Source organism: Bacillus rossius (assembly GCF_032445375.1).
Source record: "Bacillus rossius redtenbacheri isolate Brsri chromosome 4 unlocalized genomic scaffold, Brsri_v3 Brsri_v3_scf4_1, whole genome shotgun sequence".
In the NCBI taxonomy this organism is placed as follows: domain Eukaryota; kingdom Metazoa; phylum Arthropoda; class Insecta; order Phasmatodea; family Bacillidae; genus Bacillus; species Bacillus rossius.
This window is the reverse complement of record NW_026962010.1, coordinates 19,102,412-19,129,595: the sequence shown is the minus strand read 5'-3', so window position 1 is coordinate 19,129,595 and position 27,184 is coordinate 19,102,412. Positions and strand designations below refer to the sequence as shown.

Genomic DNA, 27,184 nt, shown 5'->3' with positions numbered 1-27,184 from the left:
TATGTTAGCAATTACAATTATACATAAAATGCCAGCATAATTAATTCTTACTATTCTAAAAAGACTTGGAAATATTTTAAAGTTCCTTTGCTCGCTTTACTCTATGAAACAAATAAACAAGAGCGAGTCACGATGTATTTACGTTTATTAGACGGCTGCAAGGGAGGGAGGTCATATGACGAGTCACGTGACCACTCCCCAGCCACGAGGTTACCCCCTCCACTGAGCCGCTCTGGGTGGGGCGTGCGCGCTTCTTTAAGTAGTGTGCCTGTGGGGTTGGACACCCGCCAAACAAGTACGTATCACTGGTGACAGTCACTTCAGGGGCACTTCTCTTCTCGCGTTGTGGGATGCGAAGCCATTAGAACAATTTTTTGAAGCGAAACACACGTAGTTTCCGCATTCGTCACTAGAATTCGCTGCCGGAGCAGCTACATAGACTATTGAATTATTTTATTAGCAGACCAAAATTTTTAACTTTATATTGAAACGGCTCTGATAAAAGCGAAAAAGATTTAAAAAAAATACAAAACTCCGGCTTTGTACCTAATTTTCAACAATAAGTTTTATTAAACGACTGCCCATCTTATTAAAGGGCATTAAACATTTAATAGTTTTAAAAAATTTGCCTTTGGCTTTGTGAACTTTAGTTCGCGCCATCCACCATAGATGGCAGCGCTGTGGTTACATATTTCCGTTCCATTCACGAAATCACTCCTACGAAATGCCAATTGCCGAGAGCTAGGATGTTACACATCAACAAGTGCGTGGGTTTGCAGTTCGGTAACTCACGTCAGATGGTTCGCGTCGTAACGGTGTGGGTGCCAGGATTGGAGATGACATTGAGAAGCATTCATAGCAGAGTTCCTGCGCCAGGCGGGATCAAACAAGTGACTTCAAAACAGCGATTTAGGTGCCGCCGAGCAAAGGGTACGCAGCTCTAAAAGACCAACAAAAAAAAGTTCTTTGGGTGAAAGAAAAATGGGACGCAGCTATTGACCAGGCTACTGGGAAATGCGGACCCTCGAGAACAGCACAGCTGAAGATGAATAATAGAGCATCTAAAACTGGCCCACTAATTATTTGTCTCGTAGGCATAGTCTTTGTTTAGAAATAACTTGTTATTATCGATAATATTACACTCGTAGTTAAAAGGGAGGAATTTTTAATTTTTTTTTTCAGTCATAGAAACACATTTTTCTCGGCAAGCCAAAGCCTGGATGCTTAATGCTACTATCCGTAGCTCGTAGCCGATACTTATGCGCAATCTTTCATATTATGTTAATGGGCATTGTGTATGAAAGTATCTTCATAAGTTTATAACTTTATGTTTTTTCTTACATATGTTTAATCATACGAATTGATAAGTAGTCTGGACAGTAAAGGCTTAGGTTCACATGAACCAACGATTATGAACAATAGCTTCATTCTTACCTATTGCATTACATCAATAATACTTTTACATTATTGAATTTTTTTTATAATAACAGTTTTTATATTCCAAAGAAAGTGGTAATCGGTGTCGCTTTCCTAACAAGCATATAAATTGTTGATGGCGATAAAAAATGGAGGGAAAGGTAAGAATAAATGTCTGAAATCAAACAAGACTTTACAATCAAATCAAATTAAGACGATGGGTGCCAAAACCAAAATTTCGAAACATTACTTCACACGCAGTTAAGGGTTAAACATACTTGCCCATATCAGTCTATAGAAGAAGTTTACAACATATGTCAGCGTGACCACCACTCCCTCCCTTTACCGCCGATGATTCGCTCGCTGTGCAGACTAGTTTAAGACTCTGAACACTAAAATAAGAAAAGACCGAACACGATTTCAGCAAGTTCAATCCACGCACGCACACCACAGTAAAACCATTGACTATAAATAATACTTATGGAAGTCGCTAGCAAAAAAAGTCATTGCACTTTTGATGCTAGTAGGGCTGCTCGACGCGAGATGGCATTGTAATCGCCTCGTCAAGCAGTGGTGCCAATGTGCGGTGGGCAGGGAAAGTAATCATCCATTCATAATTCCGTAGTCATTTTTCGTCTTGGAAACAAAGGTTTATGTCTTCCACCTACCCCCTCCCAACCCAACCCAACATTATAGGCTTTTTACGGGTGTGCACGGCCATGCAGAACTTAGACTGAAGTACATGCAGGAACACAAGTGCAGGCTGTTGTTGACACGATGCCGCGTATGGCATCTGTACCGACAACTTTCACTTCACCATTGGTTAGTTGCAGATGGTTGATAGGGCAAAACAAAAACAGTATGCTAATGACAATGTGTATGTCACGGTTATATCGTAATCCACAAAAAATAAAGCCAATAGAAACTGTATACCCTGTATCTAACCTCTCATTTATGCCGAGCGATAGAGTTTTCGGCTAGATAGAAAGAGTGATTAACAAGCTACTGTTTTTGACCATCAAATGTTGTGGATATCAAAGACTATTGTGACGCTTTTAAAGCTCAATAACTTTAAAACAGCTTGGTAAGGATTGGCAACACTATGACTAGAGGTCAGACACAAAACCATGTATAAAAAACACTAAAGAAATTCTTTTAAAGATTTCTCGTGTCAGATAGTTACCTTTAACCAAAGTAGAAGCACCAAATCCAACTGTTATTGTTCAAGGCGAAATGCGCTATCTAACCAATACTGCACAATCTGTAACGGTGACCAAAAAAAGGGGAAAGAATTTCCATGATTAGTCCTGATGTGCTGAAATTTCGTGTTAAATTGAAACCAGCCAAAATTACAGATGTAGAAAAACTGCTGAAAGTACACTGTGGAAATGAATGCAATAAAATTAAAGAACTACAGTGTTATTGGAAAATAACATTTGAAAACAATATGCTGACTCTTCAACCTGGTGTTGTATATTATGCCGATGATGAGCCTGAGTGTGAATGTATGAATGAAGAAAATGTTGTAGACATGAACATTTTGGAAACAGTTTTGCTTTAAAGACACAAAACATATTTGTTTTTACTTTGCAGTAGCCTAATTTCCGCGCCTTTAACTTTGCACTGTTGCGTTTCCATACAAACGATTATTAACAAAAATGCTTGTTTTAGCATCCCCTACATATTAAATATATTCCCAGCAATTTCCGAACATCATGTTTAATTTTATATAACCATTATTTGATGATAAATGGTCCTTACCTAACATAATCCTCTCAGTAAAATAACACGCACGCCCTGCAACGGTCAAAGTATTATATTAATTTATAAATATGTTTAATTTTTGAAGCAAAATTTAACTGTGTGAAATAATTTTTACTGGGCAACCAAAATCCATAAATATTTCCATAGGATAAAATGTCCTTTTAAATCTATAGTAAGAATAATCGCTATCAAATAAAAAGAGCCCCACTTTCATAACTACCAGCACTCGTCTAGTAAATAAATTAGTGGATGCCACATGTGCATGCGGAAGCAAGAACTTGGTATTTAGTCTCTATTAACATCTCAAAGAGTCATGAGCTCTAAGCGCACATTTCACCGAGAGCACGTGTAATATTGTGTAGACAAATTACACCTGTAAAAATTTAATTTTTAATTTTCACCATTTGTGCCTTTCTCTTGCATCATCCTTCATAATTAGCTGCGAAAGGTTGGGAATGTATGTTTAAGGCTTCAAGTAGAAAGTTTTTTAAGAGGAATGGAAAAAGGAAACATTTTTGTTGGAAAGTAGTTGCTTATTAATGAATACAGAAGTTCTTTAAATCTCATCTGTGTCTGACTATCTCAGTGTGCTACAAGCATCAGACCCAGACACACCGTGTAGCGGGGGTAAAATAAATGGGCGGGAAAAAACATGTCAGTATGGCTTTAACAACGAAATTACTTCGATATGGTGGGATGTGGCCTCAGAGAGATGAAAAGTTTTATAAAGTTTACATGTGCATCGTTTTTTTAAACTGTATTCTGTTCATGGCGCTCTTGTCTCACATTTATTTCAGAGAGGACAAAGACATAAGCGCAATCATCGAAAACACCGACCATATCTTAACAGTCGCGTCGTACATCGTCACCATGCTGTCAATTCTGAACAACAGAGACAGCTACGAAAAGATAGTGAGATCCATGCAGTCCCTGATCTCATACAGAGAGACGGATGAAGAGGATGATAGGAAGAAGGCTGTCAGAAGGGGTATACTGATAGAGAGAAAGCTGTGTAAATACTACCTCTCTGCAATATCAACAACTACTTGCTGCTTCCTCTTGAAACCTCTAGTGGCCATCATGTTGTCCAGGCAGGAGGATCCAAACCCCAACACCATGGACTTCCCATTGAAACTAGTCCCATTCACCAGCAGAGACAGTGTTCCGAAGTCAGCATTTGAATATGTATGCCACTGTTTAATACTTGGTCTCCTCATTGTCACTATAGTGCCTTTGGATCTTTTCACATTTGCACTCATCAAATATTTAGCGAAACAATTTGAAGTACTGAGCATCTTGGTTGGCAACATAAGTAATTATGATCACCATCAATATGGCACTCTAATGCCTTCTGTCGAAGCTCCAGTAGCACTCGAGCAAAATAACGAAGTTGACAGACACTGTGACACTAAAAAAGGGCCACTCGAAGAAGGTTTTGGCTCAGGAGGTAAAACATGTGTTTCAATAATGCACAGAAAACAAAATCTCCATAAGAGTGATATCACTGAAAGCCAAACTAGAGCGGTAAACAATTTAAAGGATTTTGTGATACAGCATCAAGAAATACTGCAGTAAGTATTGTATTTACTTCTATAATTTCAGTTTTAATTATAATGCAAGACCATGTTCTTAAAATTATTTAATGTGTCACTCTCTACGTGACTATGGTTGTATGTAATGATCTTCTTTTATCACAGAAACGCCAAGAAGTTAGTTGATCTTCTCAGCCCAATAATATTTTCTCACTATTTGGTGTCTTCACTTACAATATGCCTAGTTGGATACCAAATAACTACAGTAAGTTTATTTTGTCTCAGCTACAATTAGTTTTTTTATACGGCATGTAATATATTAAAATCAGATTTCACACGAAATTTATGTAGTCAATAAGGTTGATATTATCGTTATTAGTGTTTCCATTTTAATATTATTTTGTCATTAGTAAAATGACCAGCACAAATCATTGCATGGTCGGTATATATCTTCAGATATTTACATTGTAAGTTTCAGGCATAATTTTGTGTAACATTTTACAGGCCGAGAACAAAGGGACTTTGATTTCCAACTGTGCCCACTTGTCGTCATTCATGCTACGACTCTTTGTGCTGTGTTTCTTGTCGACAGAAGTCTACAGTCAGGTAATAATAATCGTATTTAAAGCACTTACTCATGTTCTTGCATTTTTATCGTTTCTTAAACAGTGACTCTCACCGCCGGGACTGACTAGTCAACTAGCCCAGTAAAATCATCCCTTGGTTTGAAGAATATATAAATGCTACAAAATAAAATCATTAGTTACATTTACATTATTAGTACAGAAGCAAGAAAGTTAAAGATTACAGTTCAGGTAAATGAGATGAAAATTGTTTCAAAGAGCCTAATATAAACTGTCTGTCTCTCTTCGTTTTTGATGGGGACATACATAAATCACGTTTGAAAACGTCAGTTTCAATTGCGCAAAAGCAGAGATACTGTATGTGATGTCAGGAATGGGCGAAGGGAAAGAGTGTTTACCCATTCCCTTGAGACCAGTCGCAACAGTTCTCGCCAGTAGCTTGCAACTCCCACTGGACTGGAATGAATGACGGTTCCTGAGACGCACTAACGGATCCAGAAAAGGGGGGGTGGCATAGCGGAATGTCCCCCACTACCCATACCCTGAATAATTTTTTTTTAATATTCTCCTCTGTGCTTAGCATAGTTCACCAAACTTACTTAAGTATAATTTTACTGCAGTGCTATCGGTAACGGGACTTTTTGAACAATAAATAAAATGTAGTCAATATTTAAATTCTGAATGTACTAAAATTGGCCCTCCTTGGCCTGGATGTTGTTTGATTAAAAATTGGTTGTTTGTAAAGTCGGTTTACGGACGATAGTTTAATGTGACGTCATAACAAAACATTTATGAAATGATTGCATAGTTTTATAAATAAAATTGAATCACTTTTAATGAATTATCACTAATTTGTATGGATACAAAGGAGTGAAATGAAATCTACAATTTCATTGATAAATTTACTTTTATTTGTACTCATTAATTAAAATATGTTCATTACTTTAACGAAGAGATTATTTTAACTATAACTTTTATATACATGTTTACTATTTAACTTATTCCAATCTGTGTTATTCTGTTAAGGATAGGACGATGAAAGGAAAAGCAGGAAACGAATGTGAGTGTTTCAAGTTTAATGTGCCTCGAAAAAGTCAAATCGATGGTTGTTCCAATCGAGTGGAAGAGAGGTAGATGCGGCGCAAGCGTACAATGAGCGTAACGGGACACAGCGTAACGGGACAATGTGCGTAATGGGAAAATGAGTCATCCTTTTTCGTGCGTGCAGCCGCGGCGTTCATGGATTTATTAGACGTTGTGACGTCAAAAAAAGTTCTACGATCATCGCAAAGCAACTTGCTAACCTAAAGTGATTTATTTCAAATAGAAAGGGTAACAGAATGTAAGGAAAGGAGAGGAGGGTGTCCCTGCGCAGAGCGAGAGCGTGGGGCGCGCCGCCTACGAGGCCCGCTGGCTCCGCCTCGACACCGGCGCCCGGAGGTCGCTGTGGCTGGCGATGCTGCGCGCGCAGCGGCCCGTCTGCATGCGCGCCAGCCAGTTCGGCGTCGTGTCGCTGCACATGTTCTCCGCGGTGAGTCCGTCAGCTCTCTTCAGTGCGCGGCCTCCCAAGGCCTCTGAAACTGGAGCTCAACTTCTTGTATTCCGAAATCTATGCTAATATTATAAAGCTGAAGAGTTTGTTTGTTTGTTTGTTTGTTTGTTTGTTTGAACGCGCTAATCTCAGGAACCACTGGTCCGATTTGAAAAATTATTTCAGTGTTGGATAGAACATTTATCGAGGAAGGCTATATGCTATATTATATTATCAATAACATTAGGGATCCTTACTAAAAATCCAATTTAGAATTAAATGCGTTGGAGGGGGTTAGATACAACGTGCAGTACACGTACGAAGTGTGTGTTAACAATGCCGCAGGCGCTAGAAGTTTATTTCCTATTGCCTATTAACATTGTTGCCACGCTCTAGATGCCTTATCATTCTTAATTTTCCCATACAAGTAAAAAACATCCGTGTGATATTAACAACGAAGTAATCAGTACCCTCATATAGAATACATAGAGATAGTGTGAGGTATATATGTAGATATAAAGAGATAAATACAGATAGAGAGATACATAGATATATAGGACTATAGATGTAGATAGAGATAAATATATATATTTAGAGACATGGATAGATTATTTGTGTATGTGTAACTACTTCAAACATATTACAAAACAAAACTGAATGAGGCATTGCAATGCATGCCGAGCATTAGCTAGATAATGGAATCTTTTCAATATTAGTAATCCCTTTTTTTTTCAGTTTTTTTTTTCTATATTGCTTTATAGAGTCTAGATTACATACAGACCAGGTAAATAACTATAAATTGGCAGAACAACGTCTGTCGGTATCTGAAAGTGATATAAATTATTTTGCACACTTGACATTCAAATTAAGAAGACAATTACTAACTACATCTGATCTCTAAACAGTTCCCCTTCACCCTGTGTTCAGCCCGGGCAACGCTGGGTACTGCAGCTAGTACAATATATTTAAGATGGCAAACCAAGCATCTGCATATAGTTTGATTAAAAATAAAAATTCTAGAACCATCGCAAAGCACATCGCCATCGTAAAATGTTTTTTTTTATTAATATGGGTGACAAAATGTTTGGAAAATAATGGTGTTTGTTCACAAATTTGTGTGATTAAATGTTATCTAAAGGCTGATTGTTCCATCTGTAATACTTAATATATTAACGCCCCAACTTCAGTCGGTAGAGAGATACAACTTTATTAAAAAATTTATAATAATAAATTAAGTTATTGCTAATTTCCCAACCAATATAAAATTAATGACATAAAATATTAAGGATACTCAATATTTATATGTAGAAATAAATAAATAAATAATCTTTTTAGTTTTACAAAGATTGATTGATTTCAATATTTATAAATATAATAATTCTTTGTACTATTTCTGAACGGATTCAAAATTATGTTGCGAGGACTCTAGCGACGATGCTGGCCATACAGTCGACGCGCTAGCATGTGTGTGGGGCGCGATACAGGCGGCGCCCATCCCTCCATTACCGCCACACGCCAGATCAGACTAGCAGCGCCACCTCACTGAACACTTCCCCTCCCCACAACGCTTAGCTATCGAGCTCACGAGGGGTTCAACACGCTCCCAGAGCCCCGTCTGTGTGAAGTGACGTATATAGGACGCCATTGTTCTAGAAGCATCGAGGGTTAAGTCCGGGATTTTTATGGCGCAATCTTTCGGAGAGATGCGAGACCTTTCCCTTTAAAATATTCTTATTAATTAATTACATGTTTACTCTCTTCGGAAATCTAACCGATGTCCAGAATGGATTAAATAAACATTTAAAGTAAACAATTTTTTTGTTTTGGATTTTTGGATTTATATTTATTTTTTTTTTTATTTTTTGGTTAAAAATTAAAGAATTTCAAGTTTATGGTCAAGGACAAGTTCGTGACCTCGGCGGCTTAGAGAGTCTTGTCAAAGGGGAATTTAAGCCGCTTTTAAGAGTTTTAATTTTTAGGCAAATGTGTTTTAAGGAATTAAAATTTCGAATTTTTTATTTATTTTTATTTTTATTTTTGATTAATAAACCGGGAAGTTTTCCCTATAAACGGAAATTTTTCCCTCGTAATAGAGAAACTTTAATGAATTTTGAGGATTTTTTGAAGTTGAAGGTCATCCATGTTGGCCACCATGACATCAGAGCTTTCGGTCATTGACCCCATCCACAATCCACACTCCGACTCTAGTCCCAGGAAGAATCAACATAGACTACTGACGCCCTCTATCGCCGACCATGCAATGTAGACTGCAACCATTACAAAATGGCTGAGAAAAATGAAGGAATCAGAGACATCCGCTGTACGACTATCGTTAACAATGAGAATAAATGTGACCATGCCAGCCTAAAAGTGGCACAGAGACAAGATCCTTACCAGAAGTGCTAGAATAAATGTAGGTTGTGACCGCTGGTGGCCATTTTGGAGTACGTAAAACTAGCCAAGATTCGTCAGCGCTACTACTAGTTGAGGTGCCGTCAGGTTGTAGAGGCTTAGTGTAAACCATGTACGCAAGTTCTGCCAGAAATAAAGGCAACAGTCTCATATTCGTGGGAAAATGAGGCCCTACAATGTTGTAGCCCCATTTGAGAGGGTAGGTATTGATATTGCTGGGATATTTTCCAATGACAAAGATGGTAATGGGTATATCCGGGTGGCAATTTATTATTTCATTAAGTGTTCAGATACTTATGGTCTTTCTCTAGCCGCCACCATGGCGGACACACTATGCAGTCTACAATCTCATCAGTAGATTTGGGGTACAGATGGAGCTGCACTCAGACCAAGGCCGTAATTTTGAATCGACTATATTCCAGGAGGTGAGTCAGTAACCAGGACTAAAGCTTTACATCCTCAGTCTGGTTCATGGTGAAAAAGTTCATTAGAACCCCGAGAAGCACATTGCCAAGGTTGTGGCTGACCACCAATAAGATTGTGATAAAGAAATCCAACTCTTCCTGATGGTATATAGGGCTGTATTCATGACTCGACTTGGTAGACACCTGCGAGAATTGTGCTTGGACAGGAGTTGAGGCTACTATGTGATGTCGAGTTTGGCCTTCTTTGCCAAGAGCCAATCAGCACCATAGACTTATGCCAATAATCTTGAGGAGCATATGGCACTCATACAAGATGAGGCCCTAAAAACCCTTCGATTAGTGGCAAACCAAAATAAATAGAAGGTACGACCTGAAGGATAGATCGACCTGATTTTAGGAAGGCGATTTTTTGTGTTTGTACAACTTACAACGAAAGGAAGGCCAATGCTATAAACTTCAAGCGGCATTGAAAGGCTCATATGAAGTGTTGAAACGACTAAATTATGTGATCTACCGCATAAAGCAAGGAAAGAGAAGGCGAATGAAAGTGGTGCATTTGAACCGATTGAGGGAATATGCCAGAAGCGATGTGTTGCCTGTTCGGGACGAAAAGGCCTAAGGAGGGGGCGCTGTTACGATGACTCTAGCGACAAAGTTAGCCAGTCGGCCCGCGCGACTGCCTGCTGGTAGTGCTCATCCCTGCAATGATCACTACTTGCCTAAGCCGATTAGCAGTGATGCCTCGCTATCCCTCTTCCCTTTCCCCGGAGCTTTTCCATTCAGCCTGGAGGGTTCGACACTTTTAGAGAGCCCCGTCTGTGTGAAGTGGCATAACTAGGATGTCATGTTTCTGGGATCTTCGAATGTTAAAACATGAATGACGCGACACTTTATACGGCTAGGCCTATTTGACCTTTCCAGGACAGGACATGTCAGGTATGTAAACTGAGAGACTGACCTGCAAGGGCAGTGAAGTGAAGAGGGTGAGTGACCCCACGGTGAGCGACGGGCTTCGAGTGCGAAGAATGGTGCGTGGGAACCGAAGCCACCGGGTGTTGTGTGTGCGGCGGACGAGTGAGTGTTGCGAGGCAGTGTGTTGGGACAGCGGTGCGCGGTAAGAGACGAGATAAACACTGTCGAGCCGAGCTCCAGTGGAAACAGTAAATTGGGGACTTATTGAAATAGTGATAAACTTGTTGACATGTTATTACATTGTTTTATCTTAATTAATAATGTAAATATTAGTAAATAAATAAAGCTATTTCATATATTGGGCTGTCCTTTCGAAACTGTTGCCCCTCTCATAACAATATACTGATTCTCCACACTAAATTTAGATATACCAAATTAAGTTGTTAATAATAAAATAATTTTTTTATCAAATCAACGCCAACATATTTGTAGGTTTTACTCTTATAATTGTTGACTATGATCACAAATGAAATTTTAGCTGGAAATTGTACTTAAATTTAAAATATAGGTCGGTTTTGATAATGGGAAAGCGAGTAATGTGAGCCGTTTGCCCAGCTGCTGGTCTTGTGAGAATGACGGTTTCAATAATGGTGATCCTAAGTGCTTTAATTTGCAATGTCGTCACATTGCTTACGTTTACGCATCAACATAATTGGAATCCCAAATTTATTTTTAGGAGGCCACATGGAAGGATTGATTGGTAGAGAGAATTAAGAAATTATAGTTTGTTTTACAAACACATGTTACTTAGTGATTGGATATTAAATTCCATTCGCAGTCCACAATACCGCACCTTACACTGTCCACAATACCAATTGCAATTGGAAGTAGCATACTGCTAATGTTTAAAGTTTCAGTCAAATGTTTATTTGCCTACCTTTTATAACTACGTTATATCTGTAATTTTTTACTCGGCGTTAGCTCCGGAGATCTGGTTTTAGATACAAATATTGCTGTTTCTTACAGACCAAATAATTTTTTTAAACATCTGAAATAAAGCACAACCTTGGTCCATGAAAAGAATAGTACGAATAAAAAAGGTAACAAAAACGAGTTTAATATATACATTTACATACACATATCTTTGGTGTAACTATTTCTTCTTGATAAGCATGTCTTCAAGATGTACCTACATATAGCTATGGTGTATTCGTTTATTGTTATTTTTAAATATCTTTATTTATTTTTTTATTAATTTAGTTTAAAATAAAATTTAGCCTTTGTCCACCTGGAATAATGTATAGCCATTTCGAGTTTACTTCAGACAAACAAACGCATGCTCTATTTATAATATTAGTATAGATTTGCATTATAAAACTAGGTCAGCCTTGAGAAGAAACTTTAGAATATAGGTTGTAAAATGTTATGAACTAATTATTTCATGCTGAACCTGCAGCCAAATTTATTCGTTGGATACCGACTGACACAGTTTAAGTATTACATATTATGTTTTGCTGCAAATTTTTTCGTCAGGTGTAACTACAGTGCAAGTAATATGCTTTTATTCATAACTAGATGTTTAACTTGACGGTGTCTTGTTCCCCAACTATTATCTTATTTTATGTGTGGCCACAGCTGGGTTTTTCAAACACATTCACACGTATAGTAACGAATTAAAAATATTTCGAGGTCTTTGGTTGTGAGGTTCTTCAGAACGCACATCCACGAGCACCAAATCAGGAACCAGGTGGTTCGGAGACCACTATAACCTTGAAAGTCCTGTAATATTGAGCATCTTTGCTTTACCGTGTGATGTGAAATCCAGTCAAATCAAATATACAAATATTTACCTCTGATAATCAGCCAACAAAACAAAAATTTTACATGGTACGTAAGACCAAGGCTTAAAAAGGGAGAAATTTCAATTTTTTATGACCTCGATAAAACGATTAGCTCTTCTCTTAGAGTTATAACTTTTAAACTAAGTGCCAAAAATTCATTAGATAACAATAAGAATATCACTGTAAGTTTTAATACTAACAAAACGCTTTCCAGAATCGTTACGTATGTTCTTTTTTTTTCAGCTTGTCCAGACGGCTTATTCCTACTACAATGTGCTGATCAAGATGAATTCAAAATGAACGTCCGTTAAAGAATTTAATAGTTATTTAGTAGGTAGTCGTTGCATACAGTAATATATGTGTGTTGGTGTGTGTGTGTGTGTGTGTGTGTTAGTGTAGTTACATTTATGAGCAAAACAATTGACCAACTTCTGTTATTTGCATTGCAATAATTTCTGAGAGCTTGTCATTGAAATGTTTTTCATTAATTTTAAATATATGAAGACAAGTGACTTACCGATCAATTGATACATTGTTAAATTTTTTTACCATTTAGTGACAATAGACTGCACCTGGATTTGCACCTTATTTAACAGTAATACACCATCCCCAGTGTGATACAGAAAAAGGATTAAAAAAATAGGCATTCATAAATACACCAACTTAGCACTAGAAATGTATATACTACTAGCTGCAGTACCCGGCTTTGCCCGGGCTGAACACCGGGTGATATATTGTCCGCGAGTTACAGCAAAATGGATAGCGATATGTCCAGTGTGGTGGACATTAAGAAATTACACATAATTACTGTTTGTGTATCTGTGACCTATGGTTTTCTGTTTACCCATGGCGATCGGTTGAAAGGTTTAGAAGTTGATGCGCTACAGCGCCATCTAGCGGCGAGTTACAAAAAAAATTGTTAGCATAAAAACCTTCTCCATGATAAAAACACTTCGATGTGCCAACTTTCATGGCGATCGGTCAAACGGTGTAAGAGTTTATCGACGACATACATGCCAACATCCAATTTATGTATATTCTTATATTTCGAAATTTTGGGGCTTTCACTTTTGCGGAAAGTGGATGTTCAGGACCTCGAATGGTTTGGAACACTCCATCTCGAAAGAATAGATATTTGAAATTCCTGAAATTGTCGAAATTTTGGGGCTTTGTTCCCAGAGGGGGGCGGGGGGTTCGAGGACCCTGAATGGCTCGAAAACACTTAAAATCGAAAGAGATATAAAGGAATATAAGAATGTAGGCATTTACTGTACTCCTATCTACCATAATAACAATATTGACAAATAGAAAGCTTATTACCTACCTATTAATAATTATCTAAATAAATTAATAAATAACTATATGTTTAAGAATTTACGTACATACATAATATTAAACTTCAAACTATACACACCAAAAAACACTTAGGATGTTTGTGAAACTATATTTATTTGTCATAATGTTTAAAACATTTGTAGGATTTCTTTATATGTAAAACTGTGGTGGCAATATTCCGCTTATCCAAAGGAGTATAGAAATTAATAGAGACATCACTCCCTGTACACACCACAAATCTTTGAATTAAGTATAAAAAAAATAGTCCAAAATGAAACAAAAAGTATAAATAACAACTAATTTAACAAAAAAATTATACAACTGGAATGACAATGTTAACATCCGCCTGAAATTTAATAGAAGTAGGTAGGTAAGAATATATGTATATATAAGAAATTAAATGAAATTAAAACATACATAAATAAAATTATCTCACACTCAACCAAACATAATGTTTAATATGAAATAAAGGAAGATGGCAATTACACGTAACTATTCTAATTAATAAAAAAAATCAACTTTCCTGAAATAGTTAAATTCAAATTTTTCAACAATATATTACATAATTGATAAATATTTCTGGTCTTCGGTCTCGGCAGCCCTAAGACTCTTGACGCTCAGCAGATAAATTATAAACACTAAACCAAACTCCTTGCAAATAAGTAGGTAATGTAAAAAAAATAACAATATTGACAAATAGAAAATATTAGTAGGCCCTACCTACCTATGAATAAATTTCGAAGAAATTTATAAGTTTAAGAATTTGTGTACCTACATAATATAAAACTTGAAACTATCCACACAATAAAAACCTAAGAAAGTTAGTGAAACTAATTTTTTTTATTTGTCATAATACCTAAAATACGTATGTTTCCAAAATGAAACAAAGTATAAATAATGACCAATTTGACAAAAAAAATTGTACAACTCGAATGACATTGAAAACATACACGTAAAATTTAAAAGAATTATGAGTGCCCTAGGTAGGGAGGAAAAATATATATAGAAGAAATTAAATTTAATAAATGGGTGCGTGTACTTAGGTACGCGCATGTGAAGTTATACTTCTTTGGCATCATTAAAAAATAGTTTTTAATTGCATGCAAAAATATCGCGTGGAGTCCCTCTAGGTGGAAGAAGTGAAACTTCGTAATGTGGAAATGAAAATAGGAAGGGGTAGAAATTTATTTTTAGTGAAATCATATTGTATCAAATCAAACTAAAAAAATAAAGGAAATAAATTTGTAACGATTCATAGATTGATCTTCAGAGAGAGAGAGAGAGAGAGAGAGAGAGAGAGAGAGAGAGAGAGAGAGAGAGGACACCTATTCAATGTCTATAAAACTAACTTTTTTATGAGAGCAGATTTTCATGAAATATATCATGAAATCATTCAACGATAAAATCTATTTATTTAACTAAGCGGACGGGTTCGCCCCAAGGAGAAAATAACGCGGCGAGACCTCGTGGACATAGAGAAATGACACACTCACTATTTATGTGTCTATGAAACATGATTTTTTTCTGCAATTTAAATTGTAATATACAAAAACGGTATTGAAAATTGAAACAAATTATGGCGACACTACAAACTGTCAAGAGTTTTTTTTCCTTACTCTCTACTTAGTTCCTTACAATAGCAAAACGTAACGTAATGGCTTGAAAGCTATTGCTCGGCAGACATAGAGGAATGACACTAACAGTTTGATATCTATGACACACATTACATTTTTTAGTTTTTTCTTAACTCAGAATTGAGATAAAATATCCAATTGTGAATCTAAACCATCCTCGAATCCCCGTGAACTCACACAAAAAATTTCATCAAAATCGGTCCAGCCGTCTAGGAGGAGTTCAGTGACATACACACGCACACAAGAAATATATATATGTATATAAAGATAGTGTAAATTTTCATAGTAAATGTTACTCACTGGACAATAAAACTATTAGTATCTTTACTGCTATAACTACTACTGTTTCATTCGTAACAGGGGGGAAAAATAATATAGGCCTATCTACATATTTATTACCAGTGGCGAGGCGTGAGGTTTACATGAGGGGAAGCAACAACCCCGTTCACATGAAAACTCTATTGGGGAGGGGGGGGGTCCGGGGGCCCTCCCCCGGGAAAATATGGATTTAAAGGTTAAAAATGGTGCTATTTAAGTAGTTTTCTTAACTGAACATTGACTATTCCACAGGTAGAAAAATTGACATTTTTTTTAAATAAATTATTTTTAAAAAAATAATGTTTGACTTACATTATTCTGATAGTTAAATACCTACTCTACATTACTTATAATACTAAGTGGGAGTGTAGTATCATCGATATCTGGTAAAAATATATAAACAGACAACACATGGCAAAGTAAGTACTTAAAATAAAGAGAAGAACCTCATAAAAATGTACTAGAATAGTAAAAATTAAATCTTGGTAATTTTTAGTACCAACAAAAAATAAATTATCTTCATACGTTGATCAGAAACTCTGTTAACTGGTACGTGTACCAAGAAACTGGCACGTCAATCATTCCTGAAACGCCACGATTTTTTTTCCTAGCCTAAATTATTCTAAGTGTGTAAGGGGAGGGTCCAGGTTAGGGGAGGACCTAAGTGTGTCTCAGGCCGAAGCCTATACACTCTACCATGCGGGGATCAATTAACATGCATTAAGCAAGCAGGTAACTACTGGACAAGAGGGAAGAAGGGTCCAGGTAAGAAGAGTTGGAGGGGCTGAAAAATCAACCATGCTGGAGTTGGGTGCTTGGGCCTTGCGACCCGCATTTAAATGTTGGGTACTCCTGGGTTATTATTAACCAGGGGCGCATGCGCCCCCAGGGGCGGGCGACTTCACTCGTCAGCCCAGCCCAGCTGCCCAGGCAGCCACAGTTAAACCAGATGTGGGCAGACGAGCCAGTAAACCGACTCGAACTGCGGGCGCACGGGGCGAAAGGCAGCCTGACATTGCGCCATCTTCATCTTCCTTCTTCCAGTCAACAGCCAACAACCTTTCAAGCCAGGGTGGGGGTAAGTCGTTAAGGCGAATTAAGTATCTTGCGAGTCGGACCCTCTTGTCCTCCAAAATCCCGGGACGGTTGAAGGTCGCGCCGCCCAGGCTACCACTGGCTCCAACAGGGCCCCAACTTGAAGGCGCCGCCATCTCTTCCTTCAGAGTTCCGATGCATTTCAATTCCGTTGCGCGCGCAGCAGTTCACAGCTCCGCAAGTTCCAACCCGCAGTTCGTCTACAATTCGCATCCAGGGCACATCGAGCTCCCCTGCGGTGCCTTCGCCGACGGAACTGCTTTCTGCCACGCACCGAGCTGCATTCAGGCTACCTTTCACCCCGATAGCCGTAATAACGACTCCACAGGCAGGCCATTGGTCCGCGGACTGCTATTGGTTATTCACAGTCACCCCAGAGAGATTGCAACTCTCGAGCTGGAATCCCGTATCCGCCACCCGCGGGACGCGGTCGGTAGCAGTTGGCACTGCTAGGCCGCCTCCCGTACGCCCACAAATCCCCCACGCACTGCCAGCCAACAGCCCGCGAGAGAGATGCGCGCGCCCCGAGAGACGACCGCCGACTGAAACGCGACCTCGCCACCTGCCCTGCCGAACTCTAGCGGACATAGCCGAAGCAGTCGGCGGAAGAATTCCACCGTCTGCTTCGGCCATGTTCGCTTCAATTCGGCAAGAAAGCGCTACCTTCGTAGCTTCTGCCACGTGTTTTTACAGCCAATCCCCTCCCTGAACCTTTGTACCATGCCACCCCCACCTTCCGAAAGGAAACTACTGCGGCAGCCTTCCTGCTGAAAGCGGTCCTACCAGCGCTTCTAAACATAGCAACGCTTCTAAAACAGCATGTTTTGTGTGTCAACGAGTTCTTTTCTTATAGCGCACAGCGCACAGTACTGGGTCCCAAGAAGATATTGTAAAAAATACATACACCTAACGGCACGAGCCAAAGTAAAATACTATTCTGAATAAAATATTTATTTAAAAAATACAATGTCTGGAAACTGCCTGGGCAAGCACTGCTTGCCTTGCTTGCCCTGACGAGATGCCACTGTTTATTACGTAGGCCTACATAGAAACTAAATTGTTTTTAGTTGCATATCAAGATGTCAGTTATTAGAAAACAATGTACGTATTAATGTATTCCGTTTTTCTTCTGGCCTTTACTTACATCGGTTAAAATTTAAGATTTGGGAAATATTCTCCTTTATTACGCGGCATTCACAACACTTTGTTGCTGGCGAATACGTAATAGCACACAACGTGACGGAGAACCAGAGCCTAGTTTATAAAAATAGCACTAATCCGATAAACTTTCGTCACAACTTTACTATTTAAGGAAAACATTTATTGACAATAATCAGCACAAATCAATTTTAGTTTCTTAGCCCGATTCCGATTACGAAAGGCGTGGAAAGAGTACACCGATACCTTTTTTCGACTACGAAGAATGTAGAATGAGAAAACCGATAACCTTTTTACGACTACGAAAAATGTAGAATGAGAAAACTGATACCTTTTTACGAAGAACGTGGAAAGAGAAAACTTATACCTTTTTACGCTGGTGATGACGGCACGGAGGATGTGTAGGGCCTAACCTGTAACGAGAATGCTGATACGTTGTTGCTTCCTGATGGGACCACTACTGCTGTAGCTGATACAGAAGTATCAGCTACTTGTAACCAGTACATTACTGTAACAGTAACTGGTTGGAACAGATACCGAAAATTGCTGTAACAACCCACCTCTATCTTACAGTACAATAAGTTCAAATTAAAGTTAAACGTGAAGTAGCTTGGCTTCTGTGTTGTAGCCGCGTCCTTGGCGAATAATTCACCGACGTTTCGGTCGAAATTTCAGTAGCCATCATCAGGGAGAAGTTACCTACAGTTAAACGCATGGGCGTAGCTAGGTTTCAGTTTTGTGGGTTAAAAAAATGTCAAAAAGTGCAACATAAATATCCATGTAAAAAAAACTGCAAACACAAAAAACATTACAGAATTATTCTTCTGTTTTTCTTTTTAAATATATCCACTACATCATCCGCATCAATTTCTGTCCCATAGTGTATATTCATGAGAGCCAAACCGTTCAATCTGTTTTCACTGGTCGTGTTGCGTAAGTAGTTTTTCAGTCTCCTTAGGCTTGAAAAAGTATTTTCTGGGGTAGCGGTGGAAACAGGTATGGTGGCCAAAATTTGTAGCAATGTGTAAACATTTGGATACAGTTTTCGATCCCACTTGTCTAGGCATTCCAAAGCACATTTTGGAGTAGGAGAGGTGCTTGTCATCACTGCTTTCCACACATCTAGTTCTGCTTTGACTACAGATGTACTTCTTTCGGGAAGCACTGACGAGTACATACAAATTGCCTCTTCAATTTCGGAACTGGCCGCGAAATTTGAAGGTAATACACCAGATAGTGCCGTCACTACTTTACGGTGCTTCGTAAACCTTTCATTCAATTGTTGAATTGTATGTTCAAGGAATGGGATGAAGAAATTTATTTTGTAATGCGAGCATATATCTGACGCAGGAATGTTTGAGCGGTTCAACTGCCTTCCGACTATGCGTGGCATCTGCAGTATACATCCATTTTCTTCGAGCAAACCCTTTGCTTCATAGAGATGAGGATACTCGTCATCAGCTTTATTCCTCAGAAGTTGCAAGGCATTAATAACATCATCCACGTGGCTGAATACTGTGATCATGTCGGTGTTAATTGCTTGCAACTGTTTTGACATCGACAATGTATAACTCATGACTTTCTCAAAAATCACTAAGGACATCAAAAAATTCGAAGCTCGAAGTTTGTTAAGCATTTGGACGGCTTGTTGCGATTTTTCCTTATTATGGATAGACTGGAGTTCTTCGAGAGCATTCACAATCGCTGAATAAATTTCTCTGAATCTCATGACAGCTTCATGTTTGTGGACCCACCGTGTTTCACACATTGCAAGCAGGCTTTTTTGGTGATCGGCGGGTAACAGCTCTCGAATTTTTTCTTTCAAAACAGCAGTGCGTTGAGCAGAATGTCTGAAATACGAACCGACAGACTGCACAATCTCAGCACATTTTCGGATATCTGCTCGTGAACATGAGTCAGCAATGGCGAGGTTGAGAGAGTGTGCACTACAGTGTACATAAAGAGCAAGAGCACATTCTTAACGAACATATGCCTGGGCACCGTGCAAATACCCACTCATAGCTGCAGCTCCGTCGTAACCTTAACCAACCACATCAGAACATTCAAGTCCATGCTTTTTCAGAGCTGTAATAATGAGATTTGCTAGACCGGATCCTGTGACAGCAGTTGGAATGTACTCAAGAAACATCTCCTTAACTTTATGTTTAGCATCTTTTACATCGACATATCGCAAGCACAGCGAGACTTGCTCCACGCACGCGATTGTCAGTCGTTTCGTCAGCGAGAATAGCATATTGTCACGTGCACCTAGCCGGTGCCACCGCCATTTCTGTCACGTCTCACTTTCAGAGGGGGGAGAGAATCGTAGCTCTTTACATAGAAACAACTCGCTTGGCATCAACTAGTCTTAACTTCATAAAATACTTTACTGTACCTAGGATCATAGGTTCGTCATCCCGTACAGGATGTCTGGTGAGAGCTGAACTAAGGAGATTTTGCAAAATAACATAATACTTAATTAAAATTATTTTATTCTTAAAGTCAAATACTCAACATCATTTTAAAGAACATTTAAATAGCGGGATTACAATTTAAAACAATAATCTCTTTACTTCCTTAACGATTGAACGACCTTACAAGAGAGAGAATGAGAGAACTTCACTAAACACTTCCCTAGTCCTTCCGAATACCTCAAATCATAATTAATACTTAAAATTAAAACAAAGATAAGTCCATACTCACATTTTCCGAAAAGCCTTTCTTGATCGATTACTTTAAAAAAATAACGTAGGGGCCTCTCCTGCCCTTGAAATCCCGAACGAACATTACATTTTAAAAACTATGACGCGTGACCCCTGACGAGGGCCATAGCCTCCGCCCGAAAGCTTGACGACTACATTATGACCTAACTTAAATTAAACGACTCGTGGCCTCTGGCGTCGACCATAGCTTCCGCCCGAAAGCTTGAATTCCTACATCACGAACGAACTAACAACTCGTGACCACAGGTGAGACGCATAGCCTCCGCCTGAGTGAGCCTGAATTCCTACATCACGAACGAACTAACAACTCGTGACCACAGGTGAGACGCATAGCCTCCGCCTGAGTGAGCCCCGAGTCACCAATCACTTGCGCTTAAATTCGCGCGCCCTGCCGCGCCTACCATAACAAAAGCTCGTTATTGAAGTCAAATTTACTAAACAACTAACTAGAACATCTGGGAAGACTACCCCCCCTCTACCCCAATGTGCAGGCCACACCGCGCGGCTTGTTACGACAGCGCGCCCCAGTAACTGCGGCCCGTGGCTGCGCCAGCGCGCGGCCAAACAAACAAACAAAATTCTGCAAGCCCGCAGCGCGCCGCGCCGGCCCCGTGCCCCAATTACATGGTCACGCCACTTGCGCTGACGAGTGAACAGAGCAGCCAGCCCAGAGTCCCGTCAGTAAAGTCCCTAAATTTGATTTCAACAACCCTGCAAAATTTCAACCCGCGACATAACCCTCCCCTCACAGAGCTCGAGCCCCATCGAGCTACCTCAAAATTACAAATTGTCTTTTTCCATTAAACCATAACTATAAATTCCTCATTTCACAAAAATAATAATTTTCTTAGTTCCTTGCTGTCTGAACATACATCTAGATTCTGCATAAGATTTATTTTAAAACAACAAGTATTCATAAAATTAAATGTAAAACTTTTATCTGGTTTGTTCTCACAGGAACCTTCAGAGGCTCGAGTTCTCAATTCTAAAAAAAATTGTTCTGTTAGTGAAGCTCTCTTTACAAATTAAATTAATGTTCTTAGTTTCTCAGTATTCGTTAAACAATGTGCAAATTCTTGATAATTATTATTAATTTTTTTTTTTCGGTTTCCGTTTATTACCATACTTCTTTCGTTCTTCAAAAAAAATTAAGTGTCCTTACAGTGTTTCAATTAATTAAACTCTTATCTCGTGAAGGTTGGTGCAACTCCTCGAAGTCAGTGTTGTCGAGAAGAGTAGCTCCCTGGGCTGGCCATCAGCAAACACCACTCAACTCCAACAGCTACTGGACTGGCTTCCAGGGCAGCTCACAACTTCTCCCCACATCTGCTTCGGAGTTGTGCCATCCTCATCACGAACAGATTACAATTCTGAAACATCATCAACAGGCATTACCATCACGCCTGACAAATACAAAACTAACTACTAAACTGCAATCGATGGGCAAGGATGCAAACACACAAAAAAATAAAATTAATTAATTCAACTGCTAACATAAAGTATCCCACCCTTAGCATAATCTAATCAGGCAAATAATTTGATAGGAAAAACTTAAGGAAGGGAAACATGACCTCCAATGATTTTCCCTAACTCTTGAGTCTTGATCTTCTCTATACAGCAAATAGTCCCCACGAAGTAACTGGGTTGAAGGTCAGTTCACATGACCCACCCATAACCTCTTCTACTCTTCTTTTCTTCTGGGGGCAACCACAATGCCCACCAATCTCTCTCCATGGTGCCGAACCAGCTATCCCATGAGAGTAAACAACGTAGTCAATAGAAGCGCAGAGGGGAAACACCAATCTCTGGCTTGTCGAGTCATAAAACTGCTTTATCTTCTTCTTCTTCTGAGTAAAAATATCTGATTAATCTTGCTACTATTCTTCCCAACAATAAAAAAAAAGTTCATCAGGTATCTTCATAAAAAAACATTCTAACTAATAATAAGTCTTCTTTTTCTTCTTTTTTTTTTTTCTGTTAGATGTAATAGAAGGCCATGTTAGGGAGGTTATAGGGAAAAAGAGTGGCCAATTCCCACCCCATCACCCACCTAGATCATGACTAATTAACTTTTAAACTTTCTATTTCAAACAAATAAAAAAAAAACATTTTTTTTTTATTCAAACTTTTAAACTATAATTACTTTTACTTCATAACCTCAAAAGCTAATCAATAATTCTAAATGAAATTGTGATTTACTGCATCCTTGTTCCATCCGATCTGTTTGTTTATAACCTTTCTTGTAAAGTATAAAATTTTCAAACATTACTAATTCAAAAAAAAATTAAATTCTGGTGTCCTTTGAGTTACAATTAAATTTACTATTTCTTAGCTTGAAATAATTTAAGTTTTCAGAACTATTTCATTGTCTAATTCACAACACTTAAAAATCAACTCAAAACAACAAATCATCAAAATCAATAAGATCATCTGACCTACCTATCAGTACTGTGAACTTGAACTGTTCGTACACATTTATAATAAGCTATTGTATTTAAATTCCAACCTAAATAAGGTTTTAAAAAAAAACTACTAATCCCTCTGTAAATTAAGAAAATTAACTTTAAAAATTAAACTTAAGGTATTAGTTCTTTTTGACAGCTACCACAACTCACTAGTTCCATTACATTACTATAACCTAAAAAGTTCTGTAAATAATGTTTATAACAAAAAAAAACTCCAGTTACTGTCTTCCATAAAAAAAAATAAAACTTTACATGACCTTATTAATCTCCACTTGTAAGTCCATGGCTGCCAGCTTTCTCTTCTCTTGAATCTTCAGTCTTGGCTCTTGTTTCAGTGATCTTGTATCTTGTCTCTCGAACTCTTGTCATCTTGTAAACTGGACTGCTGCTCAGCTCATCTTAAGGAATCTGTAACAGTTTCAAAAATACATGTTAATTTAAATTACATAATTCCTGTTCTTTGGTCCTAAAAAAAAATGGTATTATTAGTACACATAACCCTGAAACAACATTATTATTCATTGTTTATTACTTAAAAAAAATGCTTTACCATAAAATCCTTTTTTGTTCTTTTCATTAGGCCTATTTATTTTCCTTCTTCTTAATTAAATTCTGCTTCAAATGTTAATCCTAACTTAAGACCTACCATCTATTTATTATTCATTACCTACATTATTTATGTTACCCTAAAATTCCCATAAGTTTCTAATACTTCCTATCAAAGACATTCTCTCTCAAAAAAAATTTACTTATGACTCTTAACTTAACAAACTTAAAAAAAACTTTTACACTAGACTTAACTTATTATTCATTCTTAGTTACTAAATTTCTATATGTAAACTTTAGTACTTACAAACAAAAACTGCCTATTTCTCTCTACCTCTTAATCTCTTTCAATTATTACAATAATAATGTTACCTTGCATCTTTAAACTTTCTTCTTTTCAATTAAATTAGACATCTCATAACAATAAAAATTCTGCCTATACTCTTCTTATGGGTGTACAAACCAACAACAAAATTTCAAATTCTCAAGTTTCCTTATATTTAAATTATGCAATACAAATAACCTCTGTGGTGCCTGTACCCTTTTAGGCCTACCACCTTCTCCTCTCACAGCATGACAACTCTTATTCCTCGGGGTCTGTATTCACTGTTACAAATCAAATATCTCAAATAAATTAAAAACAAATTTATTATTTTAAGAAAACAAAAATTTACATTGAATTTACTATGGAGCCTGGAAATCTTAATGTCTCACAGCAGCTAACATGACTAAATCCCATGGAACCCCAGGTTTACATAACCTGTGCCCAAAAATTTAAGCATACCAGGCTTTCTCTGCACTGGTTTTACAGCATCACACACTATTTAGGGCCCCTGATCTGCCATCAGTCCCAAGGAGTTTTCCCACAACCCCTCTCTACACAAGCGCCTACCGCATTCCTCTCAATTGGCTATCGGTTTTACGGCATTCTTTTGGGATCCGACCATCAAGTTAGGGCTAATCGAACACTAAACCTCCATACTTCCAAACTAATGTAAATCAATTAAATTTTCTCTGTAATTTCTTAAAATCCAAATAAAAATTATTCAAACATGCCCAAGAAACTTTCAAAAAAAAAATTCATAATCTTATCTTCAAACCCTTAAAATAAAAATAAATAGATTACTCTGTTTTCTCCTTAATAACTGTAAACTGTCAACAAATATCATGTCGTAAATTTTAACTATGCTTACTGACTCTTAATCATAAAATCTCATTTGTCCTAATTAATAAACAACCGATTTCCTTAAAATCTCACTGTATCTCTCACACTCAAACTTCACTGGCTGAATATCTCAATAAATTCAAAAACAATTATCTAAACTCTTAAAGAAATTCCTCCCCAATTATTCAAACTTCTTCACATTATTTTATTTCATTACTTAAAACACCTTACTCAAAAAAATTAATTAATTATCTAGCTATCTTCCATTATTATTTATTTACCGAACAAAACTTTCTCCTAAATTAATTTAGTAAAATTCAATTTCACATTAGGCAAGTACACTAACTCTCTACAGCAATGTTTCTCATTTCCCTCCTTCCTAACTGAATCCAATCTTACTTAACCTCCAGGGAATTTACCTCACAAAATAACCAAAAATTTCACTGTAGTGCCTATCTGCTATACGCCCACTACACAGGGGGCTCTAACCCCACCAACAAACTTCATTGAAATGGTACCCTATCCCATACAGGATAGCCACTTCGGTACTACCATGGGGAACTCCTGCCCCAAACTACTCACAACTCTCAGGATTCTCCTGACCCTTAATTCCGTAGTCAGCCCATCTCCTATGGTCTGCGCTACAATTCCCTTTCTTCCCAGGGACACAACGCCTCACCTTAGGGTCCCTCGCCCTAATGAAAACATTAATTTTGTCTCTCTGTTCTTTTGGAGTAAATTCCCTCTACACACAAAATCTAGCCTTCCCAGTTTTCTCAATGCTTATCGATTTTATAGTGTACCTCCTTAATAATGTTTACAAATCCCAAAAAAATATTTTTAAAACCGAGGTAGAATTTAACTAACAAAAACATAAACAACTTACAACGAAACACTTCTAGCCTATACATCATACACTTCTTAAAATAAATTACTTACATACTGAAAGTTCCTCTTCTTCTAAAACACACTTAAATTTAAATTTATTTAACCAATAGTCTATTTTCTTATCGCTAAGTTACCGTACAGCTGATCAAAACAAGGTCACGGCCTGTCCACGTCTCCGTATGAGCCCGTGACGTCACCGAATTCCATCAGGTGCGCCAACCCTCGCTTGCGGTTCCTCCGTTCTCCGCTAGGTTTCAGCACCTCCCCGTCACGTGTTCACTCTGCCACGTCCACTGACGTGTCGTTCTGAAACAACTCTCAACATTTTTCTAATTAAAACAAAACATCACTATAAATTCTATAACTCTCTTTTACATAAACTCTCGTTTTCTTTTTAATTCCTTTCTAACGTTTATCCTTCCCTCGACTGATTTAATTCGTACGTCTCGTCTTCTACGCGCACGAAAACAAAACAAACTTCTCTTGAAAATAATTCCTATTTACGACAAAAAACTTTATTTTAAATTATAATTCTCTTAACCTACAATCTTAAAATGAACTTCAATTAAATTAAACCACTTGCATTATCTCTAATAAGCATTTAACTTATAACGTATTCTCCTCACGTAATAATCCCCGATATAAATCTACAATAAATTCAACGACTTAAAACAACTTATCACTATAAACTTTATCCTTACAAGTATCCTCAAATAAACATCTGTTACGTCAAAAAAAAAAAATCTCAAAGACTTCCTCCTCTTAGATTAAATTCCGTAATCCTCTCCTCAAGTAAACTCTTAATAACCTGCTATCAGAAGCTGAAACTAACTTAATAATAAACATAAAAATCTACCTCTCTCTCTCTCCAGAAATAGAACCTATCCGGCGAACTCTACCATTTCTGTCACGTGCACCTAGCCGGTGCCACCGCCATTTCTGTCACGTCTCACTTTCAGAGGGGGGAGAGAATCGTAGCTCTTTACATAGAAACAACTCGCTTGGCATCAACTAGTCTTAACTTCATAAAATACTTTACTGTACCTAGGATCATAGGTTCGTCATCCCGTACAGGATGTCTGGTGAGAGCTGAACTAAGGAGATTTTGCAAAATAACATAATACTTAATTAAAATTATTTTATTCTTAAAGTCAAATACTCAACATCATTTTAAAGAACATTTAAATAGCGGGATTACAATTTAAAACAATAATCTCTTTACTTCCTTAACGATTGAACGACCTTACAAGAGAGAGAATGAGAGAACTTCACTAAACACTTCCCTAGTCCTTCCGAATACCTCAAATCATAATTAATACTTAAAATTAAAACAAAGATAAGTCCATACTCACATTTTCCGAAAAGCCTTTCTTGATCGATTACTTTAAAAAAATAACGTAGGGGCCTCTCCTGCCCTTGAAATCCCGAACGAACATTACA

General features: G+C 37.7%; 1 protein-coding gene and 1 long non-coding RNA gene across 2 annotated transcripts; one reads left to right on the top strand and one right to left on the bottom strand.

Annotated features, from left to right (window-relative positions):
• The first annotated feature begins 4,698 nt into the window (after positions 1-4,698).
• On the top strand, positions 4,699-12,840 carry LOC134541699 (odorant receptor 49b-like). The gene is made up of 5 exons (XM_063385340.1): positions 4,699-4,751; positions 4,878-4,977; positions 5,217-5,318; positions 6,672-6,827; positions 12,661-12,840. Exons 3-5 carry the CDS (start codon positions 5,268-5,270, stop codon positions 12,715-12,717), a joined length of 264 nt encoding a protein of 87 aa, XP_063241410.1. The 5' UTR covers positions 4,699-4,751; positions 4,878-4,977; positions 5,217-5,267; the 3' UTR covers positions 12,718-12,840.
• Positions 12,841-22,633: 9,793 nt separating this feature from the next.
• Positions 22,634-26,096, bottom strand: LOC134541610 (uncharacterized). Its single transcript, XR_010076665.1, has 2 exons — positions 25,796-26,096; positions 22,634-23,553 (listed from the first exon to the last, which is right to left on the bottom strand). It is a non-coding gene; the product is annotated as an uncharacterized LOC134541610 (long non-coding RNA).
• Between the last annotated feature and the right edge of the window lie 1,088 nt (positions 26,097-27,184).

Coding starts and splice junctions, on each gene's coding strand:
- LOC134541699 (XM_063385340.1), top strand. CDS start 5,268: ATGCTACGACTCTTTGTGCTGTGTTTCTTGTCGACAGAAGTCTACAGT. Junction 5,319..6,671: donor CGACAGAAGTCTACAGTCAG/GTAATAATAATC, acceptor GTCCCTGCGCAG/AGCGAGAGCGTGGGGCGCGC. Junction 6,828..12,660: donor CGCTGCACATGTTCTCCGCG/GTGAGTCCGTCA, acceptor TTTTTTTTTCAG/CTTGTCCAGACGGCTTATTC.